This window comes from Culex pipiens, unplaced genomic scaffold, assembly GCF_016801865.2.
Source record: "Culex pipiens pallens isolate TS unplaced genomic scaffold, TS_CPP_V2 Cpp_Un0005, whole genome shotgun sequence".
NCBI lineage: Eukaryota > Metazoa > Arthropoda > Insecta > Diptera > Culicidae > Culex > Culex pipiens.
The window spans coordinates 664921-685571 of record NW_026292822.1 but is presented as its reverse complement, the minus strand read 5'-3'; the positions used below and the strand labels follow the sequence as shown (position 1 = coordinate 685571).

General features: G+C 34.5%; 1 protein-coding gene across 2 annotated transcripts in view; it reads right to left on the bottom strand.

Annotated features, from left to right (window-relative positions):
* Nucleotides 1-263: 263 nt before the first annotated feature.
* Nucleotides 264-20651, bottom strand: part of LOC120419917 (potassium voltage-gated channel protein Shaw) — a 128705-nt gene continuing 108317 nt past the window's right edge. For both annotated transcript variants that reach the window (XM_052711397.1, XM_039582783.2), the window contains one exon: nt 264-1362. In XM_052711397.1, coding sequence (XP_052567357.1) covers nt 995-1362 — 368 coding nt within the window. In that variant the 3' untranslated portion in view covers nt 264-994. The remainder of the gene's footprint in view (nt 1363-20651) is intronic.

The window sequence follows — 20651 nt, the reverse complement described above, 5'->3', positions numbered from 1 at the left end:
CGAACAAAACCAACAAACAAAAAGGCCGTGCAAGCTTTGGCTTTTCTTAGAATATCTTTTTTTTTTTTTTGCTTTATTAGAGAGTAAGTTTGTTTGTCCCTTAGGTCTAATGCGTTAAAATTTAAGGTGACATCTTCGGCGAACTTATCCACATCCACTTGGTAGATTTATGTGCTTAGAAACACTCTCTTATGTTTTTTTTTGTTTGGTTTTCGTTACTTGTTTTATTTCAGCTTAGTGACTTTGCCGTTCTTCGCTGCCGGTTATCGCTGCTCAGTAATCCTACTTTTATCACATTGAATGCTTTTTCTTTCGATTTGAAAATGGGTTTTGTTTTTTTTTCGTTAACATAAGTCTACTAACAACATAAAATATTTATTTTCGCTTGTTTTGGCCAATCGCTGCACGCATAAGAATAAAAGTTTTTTTTTTGTAAGCAAAATTTTTAAGATTTGTTGGTCCGTTTCTTAGTTGCAACCTGCTACCATACCTGTGAATGCTCGTGACCCGTACTTGAGAAAGTTGAGTAATTTTAGCTAGAAATTGGAAACCTGGCTTTGGGAGGGTAAATGAAGTTTGTACTCTTTAAAAGCGAGTATTTTTTTGTTTTTGTTCCTGCAAACTTGCTCTGCACTCTAATCCTGTGGACTTAAATAATTTTGTAGTTTTAATTGAGCTTTCATAAGATTTTTTTATTGTTCAAATTTGTTACTCAATCAAGAAGTTAACTATGGAAAAGCTATCAATACTGATGAATGATGAACCACTGATGCGTTTAAAAAAAGACTACCACTTGTTAAAATCTGCGTCCAACGACTAGTTTTAAAAGCTAGAGATTACTCGAAAATATTTACAACTTGTTGGATTCTATAATATGTACAGAAAGCTAGCTAGTTTCCCATAGTTTGAAGAATGTACAAAGCGGAGCTTTTAAAAATTTACACATCTATTTCAAAGCAAGAACAAATCTCCTAAGAAATAGTGAAAGTTTTCTTCATTTGGTGTTATTTGCGTTCGTGATTCCACTCACGCTAACGCCATTAGCGTTACCGTTAGCGTTACCATTCGCGCTGACAGCCGCCGGCAGTGCGTTGTTGGCGTTTGCCGTGCTGCTATTGTTGTTGTTGTTGTTTTGGTTGATAATTTTGACAATAGATGTCGTGGTGTTGGACACCGGCGTCGTTGCGGCCCGCGGAATCAGCGCCGGTGGAGCTGGAGTAGGTCCCGGAACGCTGGCGGTCGCCGTTGAGTTCACCGTTGGTGGACGCACCTCGAACGTGGGCTTGCACATTGCCAGCGCCGGGTTGGTGTGCAGACCAACGTTTTTCGGGCACATGGCCACGATGCTGGCGCCGATCGGACCTGGGGAAGGGATAAGAAGGGAGGTGTTAGATGATTTGGTAGATTAACGGGGGATTTGCCATCGACCATTGAAGAACAACCAGGTTGAGATATTGAGAGCAGTTTTTTTTGTTGGACGTTGCTCGCTACAGTTCCATGCACTTGCAGTGTTCTGAAAGGTGTTGAGTGTTGGTTCTAATAGTTATACACCGATCTATGGTCTAATACATAGAAAAGCTACGTGCTGAGGAAGGAAGTGGGTTATGTCATCTTTACTTTCTAGTTGTAGCAAAGAGAAATTCAATATATTTATTCACAACATATACATTGAGCTATTCTAAACTGTTTCACGTGCAAAATTTGCCATCGAAATAAGGGCATCTGTTATTCTTAATTGTTGATACTGCAGAAATTACCTAGTTATTGTCATAACTGATAAAAAGCTTGCTCAATTTAATATTTAGATATGATGTATTGTAAATTACAAGACACACATTATTTATGTCTTTTCATATTCTTATTTTCAAATGACTAATATCCGCAAAAAAAAAATATATAAATTAAATAGATTTGTTGTGGTTATTTATTGCAAAAACAATGATTTTATAGATTAAATGCATTCAATACATATATTCACTTCTTAATTTCTAATTTAGCTGAAGATAGAATAAATTTTAAGAATGAACGGATTTTTCACAACCAAAAGCTGTGATATTAGAATAAGAAACGCATCCTGTTATCTAACCATTCCCCAGTCAGTTGATTTACTCGATTATTCAAGGACCCGCAAACTCTGTTCCCAACCTTGAATTATTCATTTGTTGAAAAGCAGTCCACATCTCAGCTTAGGATAATAACTTCACACAAGTAATGCTTAAATAACGAAATAAGGGAAATGAGCAAAAGGTTGTAACTTTTTTCAAAACAAAGGCATGAAATTCACGTCATAAACACAAACAATATTGCGAGCTAAGCATATAAATATTACACTGTAAAGAAATCCTGGTAATATTACATCTGGTAAGTGGTACATCTTTTATGTCAGAAAAAATTTGTAATTTTACCTCTGAAAATGTGTAGGGTAGGGTAGTCATCAATGAGACACTTTTGGTTTTCAACTTTCAAAGATTTTTCTCATTTTTTCATCAGCATGTTTTAATGAGCTTTTTGTTGCATTTTCTTTCTTTTACTGTGTTCTAACATTGACCGAAATATGAGATGGATCCGACATCTACAGCCAGAGTTATTCAACTGTCTCATTGTAGACGCACTTGGCAGGAACAATGAGACAGCTAGGGAACAATGAGACAGCTAGGGAACAATGAGACACACTACGAAAATCAAGATTTTTCTAGTAAAACATCATGTTTTTGTATTGTTCCATTGCAGGTAACTTGCCTTGATCATTTTAGAGCAATTTTGCCAACATGAAACTTTAATTAAGAAAAGTTATACTAAAAAGTATTTAAATTTTGTAAAATTCGTATATTTATACCAAATAACTTTGTATTTTTGGTTAAATGAAGTTAAAACTCTATAAATATGCCAAAAATCACTTTCAATTCATGTTTTGAAAGATTTCCATAGATTTTGAAAAGTTTAATGAAGAAAAATCAAAGTGTCTCATTGTTACCCATGGGCTGCAATGAGTGGGGAACAATGAGACAGTCCTGTATACTGGGTATATTCTAAATTTTGGCCAAACCTAATGAAAGGACATTGTAGCCCAACTCAATCCCTATGGAACGTCGAAAGAAATTTGAAGAAATATTAGTTTTGGTGTTAATGGCAGCCTACGAGCGAAAAAGTAATTTTTGTCCATAATTTACTTTTACACCCCAGAATCAAACATTTATGAATAACTTTTCAAGGGAGCGTCCATAACCAAAGCCACTATAATGGCAGACGTGTATCCAGTAGACACACCTTTCCCCCAAATATGAGCCTGATTGGTTGAAACTACGACTTGTGAGAGCCATTTTATCATTGTTCCCCGTGTCTCATTGATGACTACTCTACGCTAATATTACCACTTTTCTGATGTAATGTCACTTTTTAGTCTGAATTCCTTCCTTCCAAAATTACACCTTCCAAATTTACACAATTTTTTGCTGTGTAACAAACCATTTTTTTGAGGAGGGATTTTCTGATCGATTGGTGTCTCCGGCAAATTTGTTATGATTAAAAACAATCAGAAAAAAAATGGTTCACGTTCTAAGTTTTTTCAATTAACTTTTTGAAGCTTAAATTTATATAAACAAAATAGTTATTTGTCAATATTTTGAAATTTTTAAGAAAATAACAAAAAACATACTTTGCGTTATATGATGATTTTTGGAAAATGTCGAACATAAGGTCATACCAAATTATTTAATTTGTTTTTTAGAAAAAAAAATCAACTCTTATTATTAGGACAAACAATATTTAAAATGTTAAAGGTCTCTTGATAAACGTTATAGAACGTTTCTTGAATAGTTTACAATTGATTGTACCAGTTCAATGACAAATTTAGTTTTCAGACATCAAAACTAGTATGAGCAATCAATTAAACCAAATTAATCTTTGTGGAATTTTTTGCTTTTTTCACTAGAAATATTTTCAAAACTTATAATATAATATTCATTTGATAAGTTTTCAAAAACTCATATTGGATGTTTTTCAAAGTCAGGCTCGATTTAAAGTAAATGAAGTCAGATAGGGACCATTTCACATAAGTTTTATTTTAGTTTTATTTTAAAAAAATGAAAATCGATATAATATTCTTTGAGAAATCGTTTATTTAAAAATTGCGCCTTATAAGGTGACACTGAAAAAAAAACAATTTTATCACCAAATATTTTTTTTTAGAGACTTTTTATATGAAAAAAATGATTGATTTTTTTTATTTGTCAAAACCTGCTTATTTCTTGAAAGAAGTGAACGTTATTTTTTTAAAGTTTTTTTTTTATTAATTTTGGTATACTTTATTCTTACAGATTTAAACAAATTTTGGTTCTGTCCAGACTGCATTTTTTTCAAACAAAATACTGACTTCTAGCGGTAAAACCAAGAAAACTCTAGATTAATTGAGCTTTATCAATAGTATATTTTTTTTTTCTGTAAAATTATCAATTGAATTCAGGTGTTCCGCAATTGTGGGAGGAACAATAACATCTCAAAACTAGGGAACATACAATTTTGAGGCAGTATTTTACTGCTCATGATAAAATAGATCATGCCATAATGTCAACATTTCAATTTAAAAAGACATGTAAAATGCATTAAACAACAGTACAGTCGATTTGCAATCATTAGTTTAAAAAAATCTAAGTTTTAACGAACATATTTTTTTTCGGTTTTTTTTGCGTTACTGTACATCAAAAATTCACAAAAACCCAAATTATTTTTAAACTAACTCAAACATGTTAAAAATGATTTTGAACGCAACGGAATTCATTGCACAAAAAAATAAATTGAAATTTTGAAGTTTCTTTCGAAAATATATTTTTAATTGTTCCCCGATTTTTGAGTCTGTTTTAAAAAGGGAAAACAAAATTCTTTAATAAAATTTGCAACAGCCTGATAAAAAAATTAACAAAGCGGCTTTTTTTCTGTGTTGCCATTTTTTTTAAATCCTAATTATAATCTCTTACTTGGCCAAAGACACCATATCAATGAGGAAATCCTTACAAAAGATACATAATTTCGAGTGTTTACATGCCCAATTTATATGACCAGCTCGCAAAACTGAATGGAGATTTGTATTGGAAAAAACTGAAGAACATGGTTGCCATGGCGCTCTTTCATCCAAATTGACCTCGGATTCACGAAATAGTCTGTCATAAGTACCGTTATCATGGCTGAGACTGGGGGTGATATCGGTCATACAAATTCACATAGTTTGCTCCAACGTCACCCATGCAGACAGAAATCGTTTTAAAATACCATCAATTATTATTAATTGGTCTAAGTCTAACCAATAATTTCGTGTCTCTCAATCATTTTCAACCTTAAAATTATTTGAAACGATACCATTCCTCAACACCCACTTCCCTGATAAATTCCACGTGTCCTCTTCCAAGGATTTGTGTGTGTGTAAACTCCCTCTTACGCACGATACAATATTCACATGTAAAATATGGGCAAAACCGCTGTAATTTCGAGAGATCCCCTCGGCGATTGAAATTTGTTCAGGTTTCGGGGCTTTACGAGGGTGGTGGAGATTTTCCGAGGTTCACACAAACAAACACACATGTCTGCTGTACGCCAGGCAAGCAAGGGTTTAAATTATGCAAAGCCCTAGTCGATTCGATTTGCATGTGGTTGCTGCGCGTTCCAAACATGAGCCGGGCTGGTAGAACACCTGTTCTGTGCCTCCTCCCACGTATCGTATTTGAGGTGAGTCAAACCAAGGATAACAACTATTTGTCCTTTGCGTATGTTTTCGGATGCCGGATGATGATGATCTTCGTTTTTCGAAGCCCACAACCTGTGGCGTTTCGTTTTGTTGCGAAATCCCGACCTTTGGGCCCGCTGATTGATATTTTTTGGGGGATCTCGCGAGTCAGCGGGGTGTGGAATTTGCGAAGCGCGCCGGAATTCGGCCTGGGGTTTCGATAACAGGCCGGATTTTATCCTTGCGGGAGGAGGATATTGGAAGATACGCGCGCGCAGATACACGCTGCGGGAATGTGCGAAGGGATTCCGATAATACTGTCAATATGGGTTGGGAAGTTCGTTTGTTACACGGAGAGACGAGGGATGAGGTGATCCTGGAATGGATATTGAAAGGGAATTTCGAAACGTAACCGAGGTTTCCAGGAAAAGATAAAACACATTTTGTACTTTTTAGAAGCTGATACTCGTTGAGATTAAAGTTATTTACCAGATTGAGGTTCTTATTCTCTCCTCCAGTAACATTTGTTAATTCTGTTTCCCAAAAGTTAAAATTTCAACCCTTGATAGCTTAACATCCAAAACAACTTACAAACCCCCATTCATCACCTCGCCGGCGAAAGCCAACGAACAAGGTCGCGAAAGAATTAAACCTTGTTTGCCGTTTGTTCTGGTGCTTTCGACTCCTAGCAACACATTTACTTAAAATTAACCCCACCGTCGCCGTGTCTGTTGACCCGGGAAAAACGAAGAGGAGTCGGAAAGTGTCGCACCTCCTATCTTTTCCCACAAATTCACGGTGGGAAATTCTGTTGGAATTTTGGTCAAAATTGTTGTTTTCAAAATGTGTACTACAGGCGATCAAAAATAAGTTTTCTAAAATTAAACAAAAAATGAATTATTGTCTTCATTATTATTAGAAAAACACCACCAAAATCAGACTTAATGAGGCCACATGCCGTTTCACCTGCTGGGCGGCTGTACAGGTTGGGACGAAAATTCCCACGTGTCCAACGGCGGACCAACCGTGGCGCGCGTGGCACGTGGATTACAAAGGTAGCGAAAGGCACATCCATGGCGTGATTTATGCCGGAAAGATTTATTGTCTCTCGCTCTTTGTCGCAGCACGTGTCCCGACCTTGCTCCTTCAGGTTCCACCCCAGTTGGTCTGGAGTACTTTTTTGTTGTTGTTCTACGACTACAGGTTTCTTTCTTCTACCACAGCAGTCGGTGTTGCTAATGTCTGAGCAGAAAGATACACGTGGCAGTCTAGCTGGTCCAACCGACATTGTCTCGGGCTGAATGTTGTGGTACCTTCTCATTCCATGATCCAGGAAAAAAGAAGATGAAACGAAAGGGTTTCACCGTGGAAAAATGGAGCGTTTTATCTTGTATTACACTTAATGGTACACTTGCCCCGTCAGATGTTGGCAACCAATGTAAACTGTTATGTCCCAGGGTTGTTAAATTTCTTTATAATTGAAGGTTATTTTTACTGCAAAACATTCTTAAAACACAAAACCACCATAAATTGTTATATCTTTCAATTTCATGAAGTTTCTACTTTCCGGAAGTGTATCCCTGCACCCTGATTTGCTCATCTGAACGCAAGCCCTAGCCACGTGCTACTGGTAAAATGTTACATTCCAACCAAGTCCTGGCATCCCGCCAGCAGTCGAGTCCCCTAAACCTGGCAAATCACCGGGTATCGCCACGCTGCTGCTTCCCAAAGTCACGTATCGTGAGCCATAATTCAGGCAGATTTCTTCACTGTTCCAAGAACCGGCCGACCCTCTCTCTCTCTCTTGCAAATTGATTGGAAGATATTGCGTTTTTCGGTGCGGCTCTGCGTGTGTCCTTTCGGCCTCCAGGACGACATGTGGACATGTGGAGTAGGGTGCGTCATAAATGCAAAAAGTTGAGCTAGATCGGATAGGCGGGCAGAAAATCATAGTTGCATATCCACAGAAGCTCTCCTGAAAATTTCAGCCAATTTGGTTGAGAATTCGAGGTGCCCATTCGATTTGAAATATGTATTGGATTTTGGACCCGTTAGTATGGGGAAAACGGCACTTTTTACATTTTATTCCCCAAAAATTCCAAATTTGAACCAATTTACATTCTGTGCGAGGTATTTATAGATTTTTATATGGGGAACAACTTTGTAGAACATTGCGAAACGATCTTAGCGGATCTGGGTTAGTTATAAGTGGTTTAAGCTAAGTTGTTTTTCCAGGGTCAACTCCAGGACTAAAGTATAGTCTTTTTATCTAAACGGTCACTATGATCAAAGAAATAAAACTGTCTGACAGATGACGAATTTGTTTTTATTTGTTGGCAATTTTTGTGGATTCGGGTTGAAGTCGAGGTGAGTGTTGATGCTTTTCCGAAGTAGTTCTGGACATTTTAATAACCTGTTCCTTCCTTCCTAGCCAATGTTGCCACCCGAATACCGGTGGAGGAAAGCACAAAAAGCCATCACCACAGGTTGTGATGCCAAAACACCAGAATCGAAGGGATCCGTGTGGCGCCAATCTCTGGACTAATCGGACGCAATTAGTGAAAGTTAGTGGCAAGGCGAAGTTCAACAAAATATTCAATATGAACCAGAACCCGAACATGATTCTCAATGTCAAAGAGATTCGCGGGAATGAGCCGTGATGGAACGAAGAAACATAGACAGTAGTCCCGATTTATCTAACTGTTTAATGATAAATATACTAATTATGAGCTATGAATAAAAATCATACTTAGCAGTGTTTCATTGTGTTACTACATGATATTGTCAAAAAATCTCTGCATTTTAGCAATTTTAGCAACTTGGGCCAAAAAATGCGACAAAATATAATTCGTAACGTCTCCGTACAGAAAAAAGGGTTATCTGTAGCTGTTTTAAGTACTTTAAACTGCTTTCCACAATTTTGTCCACCAAGTTCATTTTTGCTTTCGTTATTCTGCAGGTTTCACTGCATCGGCCAGCATTCACAAAAAAAAAAAACAAATTTTATTTCATTTAATCACACAAATCTTCAAACAAAACTAAAAAAAGGTGATCTTGACGTGTTTTGCATTTGGTTCTGTGGTGATGGCTTTTTGTGCTTGCCTCCACCGGTATTTGGGAACCGTCCGTCTTGGCTAACCTACGCCCAGGTTAGATTCACTCGAATCTCCTTCCACGCCGGTCCAGTACCCGTAATCTTCTATGGTGGCAACATTGGCTAGGAAAGAAGGAACTGGTTGTTAAAATGTCCAGAACGAAAAAGCTTCAACACTCACCTCGACTTCAACCCGAATCCACAAAAATTGCCAACAAATAAAAACAAGTTCGTCATCTTTCAGGCAGTTTATTTGTCTGATCATAGTGACCGTTTAGATAAAAAGACTATACTTTAGTCCTGGAGTTGACCCTGGAAAAACAACTTAGCTTAAACCACTTATAACTAAGCCAGATCCGCTCAGATCGTTTCGCAATGTTCTACAAAGTTGTTCCCCATATAAAAATCTATAAATACCTCGCTCAGAATTTTATTTGATTCAAATTTGGAGTTTTTGGGGAATAAAATGTAAAAAGTATCGTTTTCCCCATACTAACGGGTCCAAAATCCAATACAAATTTGAAATCGAATGGGCACCTCGAATTCTCAACCAAATTGGCTGAAATTTTCAGGGGAGCTTCTAAGGATAAGCAACTATGATTTTCTGCCCGCCTTTCCGATCTAGCTCAACTTTTTGCATTTGTGACGCACCCTAATGTGGAGCTGCCACGAGGAACCGATTTGGGATTGTGCCGTGACTGTCGTCGGCTGATGGAACGGTTCCAGCCCAAGGTCAACGACGGTTGTACATTCTAATTTGGGGTGAGTAATGGGAACGCGCACATTATGTCATGATTTTGCGTCGTTTTGGGAAGAAAGTTTTCTTTAAATTTTGTCAAGATGACTTTTCAAACCTCAAAAAAAAAAAAAAAAAAAAACAAATGCGCCGATCAATCTTGAGAACCCAGACAGCCATTAGCGGAGAGTTCACTTTGCCAGTAATCACTACCACCACACGGAGCGGCGGCGGCCATCATTGTAATCAAAATCCAATAAATCCACAAATACTCATTCCACGCTGCTGGGCACACGTGGAAGAACAACCCCGTGGTACAAGGGCAACAGAAAAAAGGCCCTGCGCCTAATGATTGCTTTCTGCCACCCCCCGCGGCAGAGGCGGCGCACAAGGTCGTAAATTTGCAATAGCTATTAATTTTTAACAGACTGTCAGGGACGATGGGGTGACGTGATCGAACTTTTAGATGTTTGGGATGTCGCAGAGTCTTTCTTAAGTTAGCATTTTTGATTCCTATTTTCAAGAATGTTTATAGGTACAATCCAGACTCGATTATCCGAAGGCCTTGGCAAGATTTCACTTCGGATAATCGAATCACGAAAAAAAAATGTTTTTGGTTGTCTTATTATTGATTGCTTTTCCTGGAACTATTCCAAAGTGATTTAAAATGTTTAAATCCAAGATGGCGGCCAAAATAGCGATGATGAAATATTGAAAATGCATTTTTTTATTTTACAGGCAATCAACCATTCAAATTTGACTAAAATGTGGTCGCAGAACTCGAATCCCGAGCAGACGGAAATAACTTGGGAAGGTCAGTTTTTGATATTGTGAGAAGATCGAAATATGTTATTGGGATGATCGGGTTAGTTGTTAAAATAACAAAAATCAATAACAAAGATTTGTTCGAAGAATAACTTAAACTGTTATTATGTTGTTATTGCAATAACAAACCAATAACACAGAAGGAATCATGAAGGAATAACAAGATTTGTTATTTTGTGCGGAGAGGTGGAGCAGCATAATAACAAAAAATGTTATTGAACTGGTATGTCTCCATAACAAAAAAAGTTATTGTTTTGGTTTATTTGTAATTTGCAAATAAACCTGCAGTTGCCATAACTCCTCTGTACTAGTCAGGGCTGCAGAGTTGGGTACCTCCAAGCGACTTTGAATCCATACTTGAAGACAACTCCGACTCTGGATGCAGGATATGACGTCAACGACGACTTCAGCTCTCCAAAAATACCCGACTTCAGAGACTCCGACTCCAAGTAAAAGTTGCTGAAAATTTGCTGAATCCGATGCAGTCTCCGAGGTCTCACTCCAGCTCGAACTTCAACGTCAGCTCCGACTTCCTGGCTCTGTGAAAATAATAACAGTTTTTGTTATTCACACTTCAAAAATTCTCAATAAATAAATCAATTCCGTTAGGGAATATAACAAAATTTAAAAAAAAATTAACTCTCAAAAGATAATTTTATCGGATTAATTTTAGCTTGAAACCCCATTTCATGGTGAAATAAATGACCCCGATGAAATTGGTCAAAATTATTTCATAGTTCTAGCCAATTTTAGTAAAATCCCTTATGGGGTATATCAAATAATTAAAAAAAATCAACTTTCAAAATTACAAATTTTTAGAATAATTTTAGCTTAAGGACCCCATTTCATGGCCAAAATAATGACCCCGACGAAATTGGTCAAAATTATCCCATAGTTCTAACTATTTTAAACAAAGTCCTTTAGGGGGTATATCAAATAATTAGAAAAATCAACTTTTAAAATTTCAACTTTTTAGAATAATTTTAGCTTAAGGACCCCATTTCATGGCCAAAATAATGACCCAGACGAAATTGGTCAAAATTATCCCAAAGTTCTAACCATTTTAAACAAAGTCCTTTAGGGGGTATATCAAATAATTAAAAAAATCAACTTTCAAAATTTCAACTTTTTAGAATAATTTTAGCTTAAGGACCCCATTTCATGGCCAAAATAATGACCCCGACGAAATTGGTCAAAATTATCCCATAGTTCTAGCCAATTTTAGCAAAGTCCCTTAGGGGGTATATCAAATAATTAAAAAAATCAACTTTCAAAATTTCAACTTTTCAGAATAATTTTAGCTTAAGGACCCCATTTCATGGCCAAAATAATGACCCTGACGAAATTGGTCAAAATTATCCCATAGTTCTAACCATTTTAAACAAAGTCCTTTAGGGGGTATATCAAATAATTAAAAAAAATCAACTTTCAAAATTTCAACTTTTTAGAATAATTTTAGCTTTAGGACCCCATTTCATGGCCAAAATAATGACCCTGACGAAATAGGTCAAAATTATCCCATAGTTCTAACTATTTTAAACAAAGTCCTTTAGGGGGTATATCAAATAATTAAAAAAATCAACTTTCAAAATTTCAACTTTTTAGAATAATTTTAGCTTAAGGACCCCATTTCATGGCCAAAATAATGACCCCGACGAAATTGGTCATAATTATCCCAAAGATCTAAACATATTTAACAAAAGAAAAAATAATAACAGATTGTGTTATGGACACTTAGAAACTTTTCCATTTTTGCGATTTATGGTAATTTTATTCCTAAGTCAGTATACCGAACGAATAACAAATTTTGTTAATAGGAGATTTTTTGAAATGTATAACATTTCCTCTTATTAGCGTGTTATTAAACATTTTCAATATAATATCACTTCAATACCAAATTTTGTTATTTTATCAGAAACTGTTATTATTTGTTCTTCTTTATGTTGAACTTCAGGATAAAATAATAACACTTTTTGTTATTTTAACAGGATTTGTTATTGAAATATTATTGATTTTGTTATTACCGTCTGCCCGGGATCTGATGTTTAAAATAAGAAAATAAAAAAACGATTTTTTTAGTTCTTGATTCGATTATTAGAAGTCCCATACAAACCTTCGGATAATCGAACTTCGGATAATCGAAACTTCGGATAATCGAGTCTGGACTGTATCGTCATCATGGGAGATATTGGGTCTGGGAGTGAGATTGGGTCAAACAAATTTCAGCATTTTTTATGACCCAGTGTCACCCCTGATAACGGTAGCAAAAAGGAATTTAAATGTTGTGAAGATATTCTTAGATACCTTAGTTAAGAAATAGTTCCTTCAGAATCGATTTTGAAGAGAGGGTGACGTGCGGGAATTCTGGGACAAATATCCCGGAAAATTAGCCAGTTTGGTCGATTCACAGGAAATTTGGTCGAGGCTCGTGGGAATATTGATATTTAGAAAAATTATAGCGGCATTAGATGAGGTAGATTTCGTGCATAAAAACAAAACATAGCCATTTTTCAGTTCAATTCTACCAGTGCTTCTTGATTTGCCAATTTAGAAAGTGTAAAATTATACTTATAAAAAATCCAACTTAAAAAAAAAAACAATTTTCCTTTAACTATACATATTTTTTCACTGCATGTTGACAGTTGACAGTTGACAATTGGAAAAAGATTTAGATCTTTGAAATTGATAAAAAAAAAATCATGAAAATCATTCAGTGAGGAAAAATATTCAGTGCAGCTTCGAGTCACAACAGGCCCTTGAATTTAACTTATGCTCGCAAGAAAAAACAAGTCAACAAGTAGAAAGCATAAGACAAAGCAATTGAAATCTGGATATTAAACTTATTTATGTTGAATAACTGTCACTTAATGTATTGAATTTATGCAAATGTTTTTAATTTGTAATTTTTCATTTAGATTTTGTAAACACATTAATAATAATTTCTGAAACGGGATTTCCCAGGAAATTGCAAAATTAAACTCTCGATTCCTGAGAAATTGAAAATCTGGAGAAACATTACCCTCTAATTATGGAATATAATCTGTTTTTCCTTATTTTATCTTGAAATTATTATAAAATAGTTTAACAACGTGCCATTATAACTTTCATCTTCAGCTGTAAAAGTTAATAGCTCTAAGATTTCGCCCAGAAAATTCCAGAATTGGCAAAAATCTTTGATCAGCGAATTATGATTTTTTTTAAATCGTGATTTAAAACAATTTCAAAAAAGATCAATTTTGTTGAGTTGGCTTTTAAGTGAAAAAAAAAATCAAACGTGCAATCAAAAAGCTCTGCAGTGATTTTTTTTTTATTAAGTTACGGTTTTCAAGTTATAGCCAGTTTTGGCGACGTTTTTTTTTAAGACGCTGCTTTAAATTTGTTAAAACAGTGCTCATATTGGCTCATTCTCGATTTAAAAAGAGTTTCGATGAGCTGAGGAAATTCCCTACCTTTGTGCTTTTATTTGAATTTTGTTGATAAGGCATGTAGTTGCTGAAATATGGCCATGCAAACTCGTTTAAATATAAAATATTTTGGAGTTGTACAATCAAGAATAATGGCAAAAAAACTTTTTTTTTACTTTTCCAATAGTTGGGCTAGATAGAACTTTTTACCTTTTTTAAGATTTTTTACGGAAAACTTCAATTTTCACAAAAAAAAGGTGGTGAAATATTTTTGCCAATTCTGAAATTTTACAAGAGATGTCCGTTACACGCAATTCAAACACTGTTTAAACATAAAACTCAACAAAAAATCCGTGAATCGTTTTTTTTGTGTAGGGCGTCCAATTTTCCCGGGAAACGGGAAAAATATTTTTGAAATCCCGGGAAATTTTTAAAGCTGTCATAAAATCAAATTAATTTGATAATATTTGATATGTTTTTAAGCTTAAAATCATAGAATAAGCTGAATAATATTAATTGGTAACAATCTACACTTCAATCTAAACAAGGACGACAGTTTTTAAAAAGCTTAAAAGAAATTATTAATTGATTTGTGTTGTTCTTTGATGTGCTTTGGATTTTAAATGAACTACAATTTTTGTTTCAAATGTGATTATGTCTAAATAAGTGTTTTAAAGGAATATATTTCTTTTATATATGTTTTATATGATATGTTCACTAACCAAACCTGAATTTTCAGACCAAAATTGTTTTTTTTTCAATTTCGGGATAACCCGGGTCAAATTATAAAAAAAATCCCAGGTTTTCGGGAATTCCCGGGTTTAGAAATATCCTGGGAATTCCCGGCATGGACGCACTATTTTTGTGTATTCCTCATCCAAACCTTCAACTTTGCCGAAGGCACCTAATAGATAATTAAATTTCTTTAAAAGTCACAGATTTTCGAATTTTCACTTCACACTTGCACCTTTAAATGATCACAATTTTGTATTTTTGCTCCAAGTAGTATTGTATGGATTTCAAACAGGCAACATCCAGAAATAAATGAATTATGTCACTTTTTTAAAGAGAAGATTTTTGTCATTTTGGACATGTCTGTTACATAGCCTCATGCATCTTCAAATTACAAGCAATCTATTTTAAAGCATTTTTTTTTCGTTTATGGATGCTTCATACATTTCTTAAAATCGTCCATAGAATATCAGGAGAGTTTAAGGGCACATTTTTGTTGTAATTTCAGATCATTTCTCTGCTCATGTTCACATCACCGTCCTATATGCATTTTCACCACTTTGGAGTTTATGATGCTCGTGAGCTTTCAAACTTGATAATACAATTTTTATTGAAATCCATACAGGTTATCTAAAATGATACATTTTTTTTCTCAGTTTGCTGTTACTGCATATTGGTCATTTATGCGATAAAGTGCAGAGAAATGATCTGTAATTACAAGAAAAATGAACCTTAAACTCTCCTGGTATTGCAAGAAAATAAAAAAAAATTATGAAGCTTGCCTAAACAGAAAATGCTTTAAAATGTATTGCTTGTCTTTTAAAGATGCATGTGGCTATGTAACAGACATGACCAGTATGACAAAAATTTTCTTTTAAAAAAAGATTCATGATGAATTTATTTCTGGATGTTGCCTGTTGAAAATCCAAGCAGAAACAATATACTCAATACCAATGTTAAATTTACAATGTAGTTTTTTTATAAATATTTTTTCAATGCTATCAAAGTTATCTTTTATGCTTTTTTGTAATTTGGATATGAAAAATATTGTCCCTTTCACTTAAAATTCGGAAAATGTTTAGAAATTATTTCTTATAATTATATGAATAAACACTGCTGAACTAAACAGATTGTTAAATTATACAATATCTTAGAGAAATCAGCCTAAAAAACATATTTTAAGCCATAAGTAATCACTGATTATCCTACCACTGTTCGGAAGCCCTACTACGCCAACAAACAACCTACCCGTACATATATTTCTATTTGCGAGCCCATTAGCACGAGGAAAAAAACAGGACTCAACGAAAAAAGCACACAGCACACCAGAGAACCTACCACACATCGCAAGAAGTGCTTTATGGCCCACATTTTGCGTTCGCCCCCACCGGGCCTGGGTCGTGGCATGAATGGTTGATGGTTCGGTAAGTACACACACAGATATAGTGGGGGAGAGCTTTTCCTTCTTGTTGGTTGGGGTGCATATCCTATAGGAAGCTTCTTCCGAGCGTGACCTTTTAATTTTCACATCGAGGGGGAAGCAATTCACGCATTGATTGAAGTTCGGGGACTTTGATGGTTTTATTTTGTAATTTTTGTTTAGAAAGGACAGAAGTCGTGCCTTAATTTTGTTAGGATTTGGGGGAGATTATTGGTATTGATTTTTTTTTATCTTTTCTCGTGATTGGCATTTGGCTCCCAGAGATGAAAAAGTAGCAGTGAAAATATCTCAGAAAATGTGTCTTTCTTATAATTTTGTATGAAATTTCCCAACCCTGAAAGCGGAATAAAGCCTCAGGCAAAAAAGCCGGCCAACATTCCGATATCAAAGCCACCTTATTCCGGTCATGTCTTGCTATCGATTTACCTGGGAAAGTGCACGTGAGCGAAGAAACTATATTCTTCACACCTCAACCAGCTTCTTTTCGTTCGCGTCCACCCCCTCAGGGCAATTGGCCTGATCTTTCCGTAGTCACGTTCTTTGTGGGAATATAATCGTGCCTTTTATCTTCGAAAGGCTCTGCCAAGAATTGACTGGTTTTGCGCCATAATTTCCTTTGGGTTTTTTTTTTCTGTACTCAAGATAGTATCGTTATCTGGAAGTTTATGCTTATTATTGATTGGGAAAACATAATTGAATTGATCTGGAAATAATCACGATTCTATTTTTACTTCATTGTGATGAGTCCAGTTCTAATTAAGTATAGCATGAATTTTCCATTCCACAATTTGTTAAATCATGAGTCTCATATAAACTAGAGTGCTTTCCACGGATGTGATGGACAATTTCAATTAAAAGTACCACTTTGTGTGGTGCTCATAACACGAAAACCTCATCAAACTTTTATTACAAGCTGCTTTGGCTCCATCGGAATAATTGCTTTTGCACTAGTTTGGGAAAGGGTCGACAGCTTCGACTTCGTTTTATAATTATTTGCATAAAATAATTGGAGTTGAGACCGTTAAAACAATATTGACGAGCAGAAGCTATAAGATTTTCTTCTTCCTCTTGAAATGTATTGAAATTTTTTGTACAGCCAGTTGAGCACAGTAATTCATTAAAAGTTCCTTTTAGAAAAAGATATCGGCTAATATCTATTTATTATACCGGGAAGGTTTCATATTACAAAAGGGGATAACCTCACCTGAAAAAGAAGCCTCCTAGTTGGAACAGGTGCCTCAGCCAGAATCAGCAGGTGATTATCATGGAAATGGTGCGGTAAGCCTCGATAACAACCAATATAGACAGGCAGCTTGAAGGAAAAACTCGTTTTCCCTTTCCTCCGTGGGATTTCCCACGACTTTGTAGCGCCTTATCTGGATCGAACAGACGCCACCGATTGGTAAGCTGGCGCTGATTTTCAATGCTAATTGCCACCCCCGCTGAAGGAAATCGTGCGATCCACAAGAAGCAATTTAAAATGTAATCGTCCTTCAAAAAAGGGGTTTGAAATACAATCGCCATCAGAACGCGCAGAGCACAGTGTTGCCATCGTCGCGGGAGAGCAATAAAATGTGTCCAGTTGGACGGCAAACGAATGGTTGGAGAGCGAGACAATGTCGTAAAAATATTGCAACATAATACAAACGTCAGATCCACAAAGGGATGAAAAGCATTTTCCGAGTGTTTGGCGTTCCGGAAAAAAGTGCAGCGTGCTTTTATTTTTCGTTTTAACCCTCAAAAGAGCAACTTTGTTGTAGGAAGCAACGCCATAAATCTTCAAATTCTTCTTTGTTTATTTTTAGGAAATCTCTAAATTGACAATTTTCAACTATTTATTTTTTCATTTTTCAATCAGATCAATTGTTTTGTTTGCAACCTTGAGATTGTGATTTCAATTTTTTGTCTAAAATATATAGCTGAATAATTTTTTTAAAGGTTTCAGCGCAAATAGAAAATCTTTGATTTATTAGCAACTTTTGTCCATTGTCAACTTCCAGTTATAAACATATTTTAAACATTTTTTTTACCGTGTTCAAAAATAACTTTTAAATGTAGCAATAATTGTTCACTTAAATTGTTTCAACATAATACTGTTAAACATCAATTAAATTTGAAATTTGATTGGTCAAATAAAATTACTTATTCCAAGTCTTAATCATAACCACATTGTTTACAATTAAAAAAGTGCACATGATTTTTTTTAAATATGCAAAACAAAACTCACTTACGAAACTAAACTATTTGTAAAATGTGTGACGCATGTTTTGAGAACTTTTACGAAAAAAAGTAGCTGAATTTCAACAACCACCAAATTTTATTATCAGAAATGTTCGGATAACTCTAAATTTAAGAATTTGGTAAAATTCATTCGGATTTCAAGAGTTTTTTTTTATGTAATCTCAGAACCTAAAATAACTGAACTTTAAAAATATGTTTAGTTTTATGTTGTTTTGTTAAGTTAGGTTTGTTGATGATTACCTGTACACATATTAATTAAAGTATTAATAAGAATTGTTTACATGGTTGAGTTCAAAAGTTGAAACTTTAGTCTTGAATGCACAAATACTTTTCTTAGGTTAGTTGACTTTATCAGGAGGTTTCAAGACAACTGTTTTTTTCTTGTTTAGGTTTTTTTTACTGATTGTTGGATTTTTTCGTGCAGCCAATTTGATTTTTTCTCTTTTTATAATATAGGCCTCATCAACAACTTCCAAAAATCATTGTTCTCTTTTTTTTGCTTGTTTTAGGGACCAATTCTCTGAAAATTGAACCTTCTTTTAATTTAAATTTTTGTATTTTTGTATCAGGCTGAGACTTTTCCACATTATTTTAAAACGAACAGTTCAACAAAAATTATGGCCTGATTTTTAATGAAGAATTAAATTTGCATTCAAAAAGTACTTTTGTTAATTTTGTTTTAAATTTTCACAAAATTAAAACAAGTATTTTGATACATTTTTGTTTAAGTTGGTTGATACGGCCATTGAATTAATAAAAACATGAAAAATTAGATTTTCTCAGAGTCGTTCAACTATTTTTTTGATAACCGAAATCTCGGGAATTTATGGTCCGATTTTGAACTTTAAAAAATGAAATACTTGTAAAATTGTCTGACATCATAGAAAAAAAAAATAATCAAGACCAAATTCCAAAAAGGAGCTTTAATTTAGCAATAATTGAAATAATTGAACGAAATTGCAAAATTAGTGTTTTTGCAATTCCGTCGTGAAACTACTGACTTTTCCTGTCATTCTCGAACGGCGAAACAGCCTACTTTTCTCTTCCAAAAATAACAGAATCGAATAGTAACCCTTTTCAAAACAAATGCTGAAAAGTAGAACTTTTCGAAACGGATGCTTAAAAGTTGAACTTTTCATCACTTGTTTGGAAAAGTAATACTTTTCAAAAAAAAATTGATTTAATCGATTCATTGACTAAATATATGGACATTCGACTTATAATTCTGTTCAAAAGGTATTTTTCGGAAGTGCAAAAAGTGTTGTATGGAACTCGTTGCAAAACTTGATTTTTTAACCACTCGTTAAATAAATTTATGACTAGTGCTGAAAAAATCTTCTTTTTGCAACTTGTTGCATAAACTACTATTTACAAACCAAATTTTAGTATCAAAAAGTGATTTTAAAAATAAGCATACAAATTTTTTGTTAATAATTTTTTTTCGGTGAATTCCTTATCCATAGCTATAATTTTGCCGAAGACACCGAATCGATCAAAAAAAATATTTTTGTATGGACAGCTGCCAAATTCGTATGGAAAACTATATGGACAAACTGATGTTGCATAATTACTTCATTGGGCATACGGAAGTTACCCAATTAGTTTTACCCAGATTAAAAAATGCAAAAATTTTGATTGGTTGAAATCTCAGAGCATTGCTCTGGGAAAATAAAAAAAACAGATTTAGGAGTCCTGTACGGAGCTCCAGAATGCTCGAAACTTCAATGTTATATAAACTAGAATATAGTTAAACCTCGCTTAGTGCGCAGGCGTTACGCTTTGTATTTCGTCAATTTCTCAAGCACGGTATGATATCTTTTCATGCTTTTTGGAGCAATTTGTTCGTCTTGTTAAAAAAGATTGCAAAAAATTATGTCGTTTTAGAGTAATTGAAGAAATAAAAAGCGTAAAGCCTGCGCACTATGCGAGGATTAACTGTATTCGGGATTTTTCCTTTTTTTCACACTGAAATAAGCCTCAGAATGCTCATTAAAAAGTATTTTTTGATACATTCTTATCTACAGACTGTGATGGAAAAATAAACATGAAAAAATTTCCAATTTGATCCTATGTAATGACGGTAAACCTTTTGTATTTTTTTTGTCTCCTGATTAAAAAAAAATCATAAATCATTTATCACAAATATTTTTAGGAAATTATTCGTTCTTTTCGAAACAAAAAAAATCAATGCTGGTCAATGTTGATCATGACTTTTACAGGTTTGAAAGTAACTTTTAATACATTATATCACTTTTAGGTGGATATAACTTGGAAATTGTGACCTTTTTCAAAATTGATGTGCAAGATAATTGCCCTTTTGAGTTATATAGAGTTTATTCGGATTTGAATGTTAATAAAAATAATATTTTTAAAATAGCACTAAGACAAAGACTCCAAATAGTAATTTTGTTTTAAAGATTTTTTCCTCCAATGTTAAATTTAACCCTCTACTGCCCAAATTT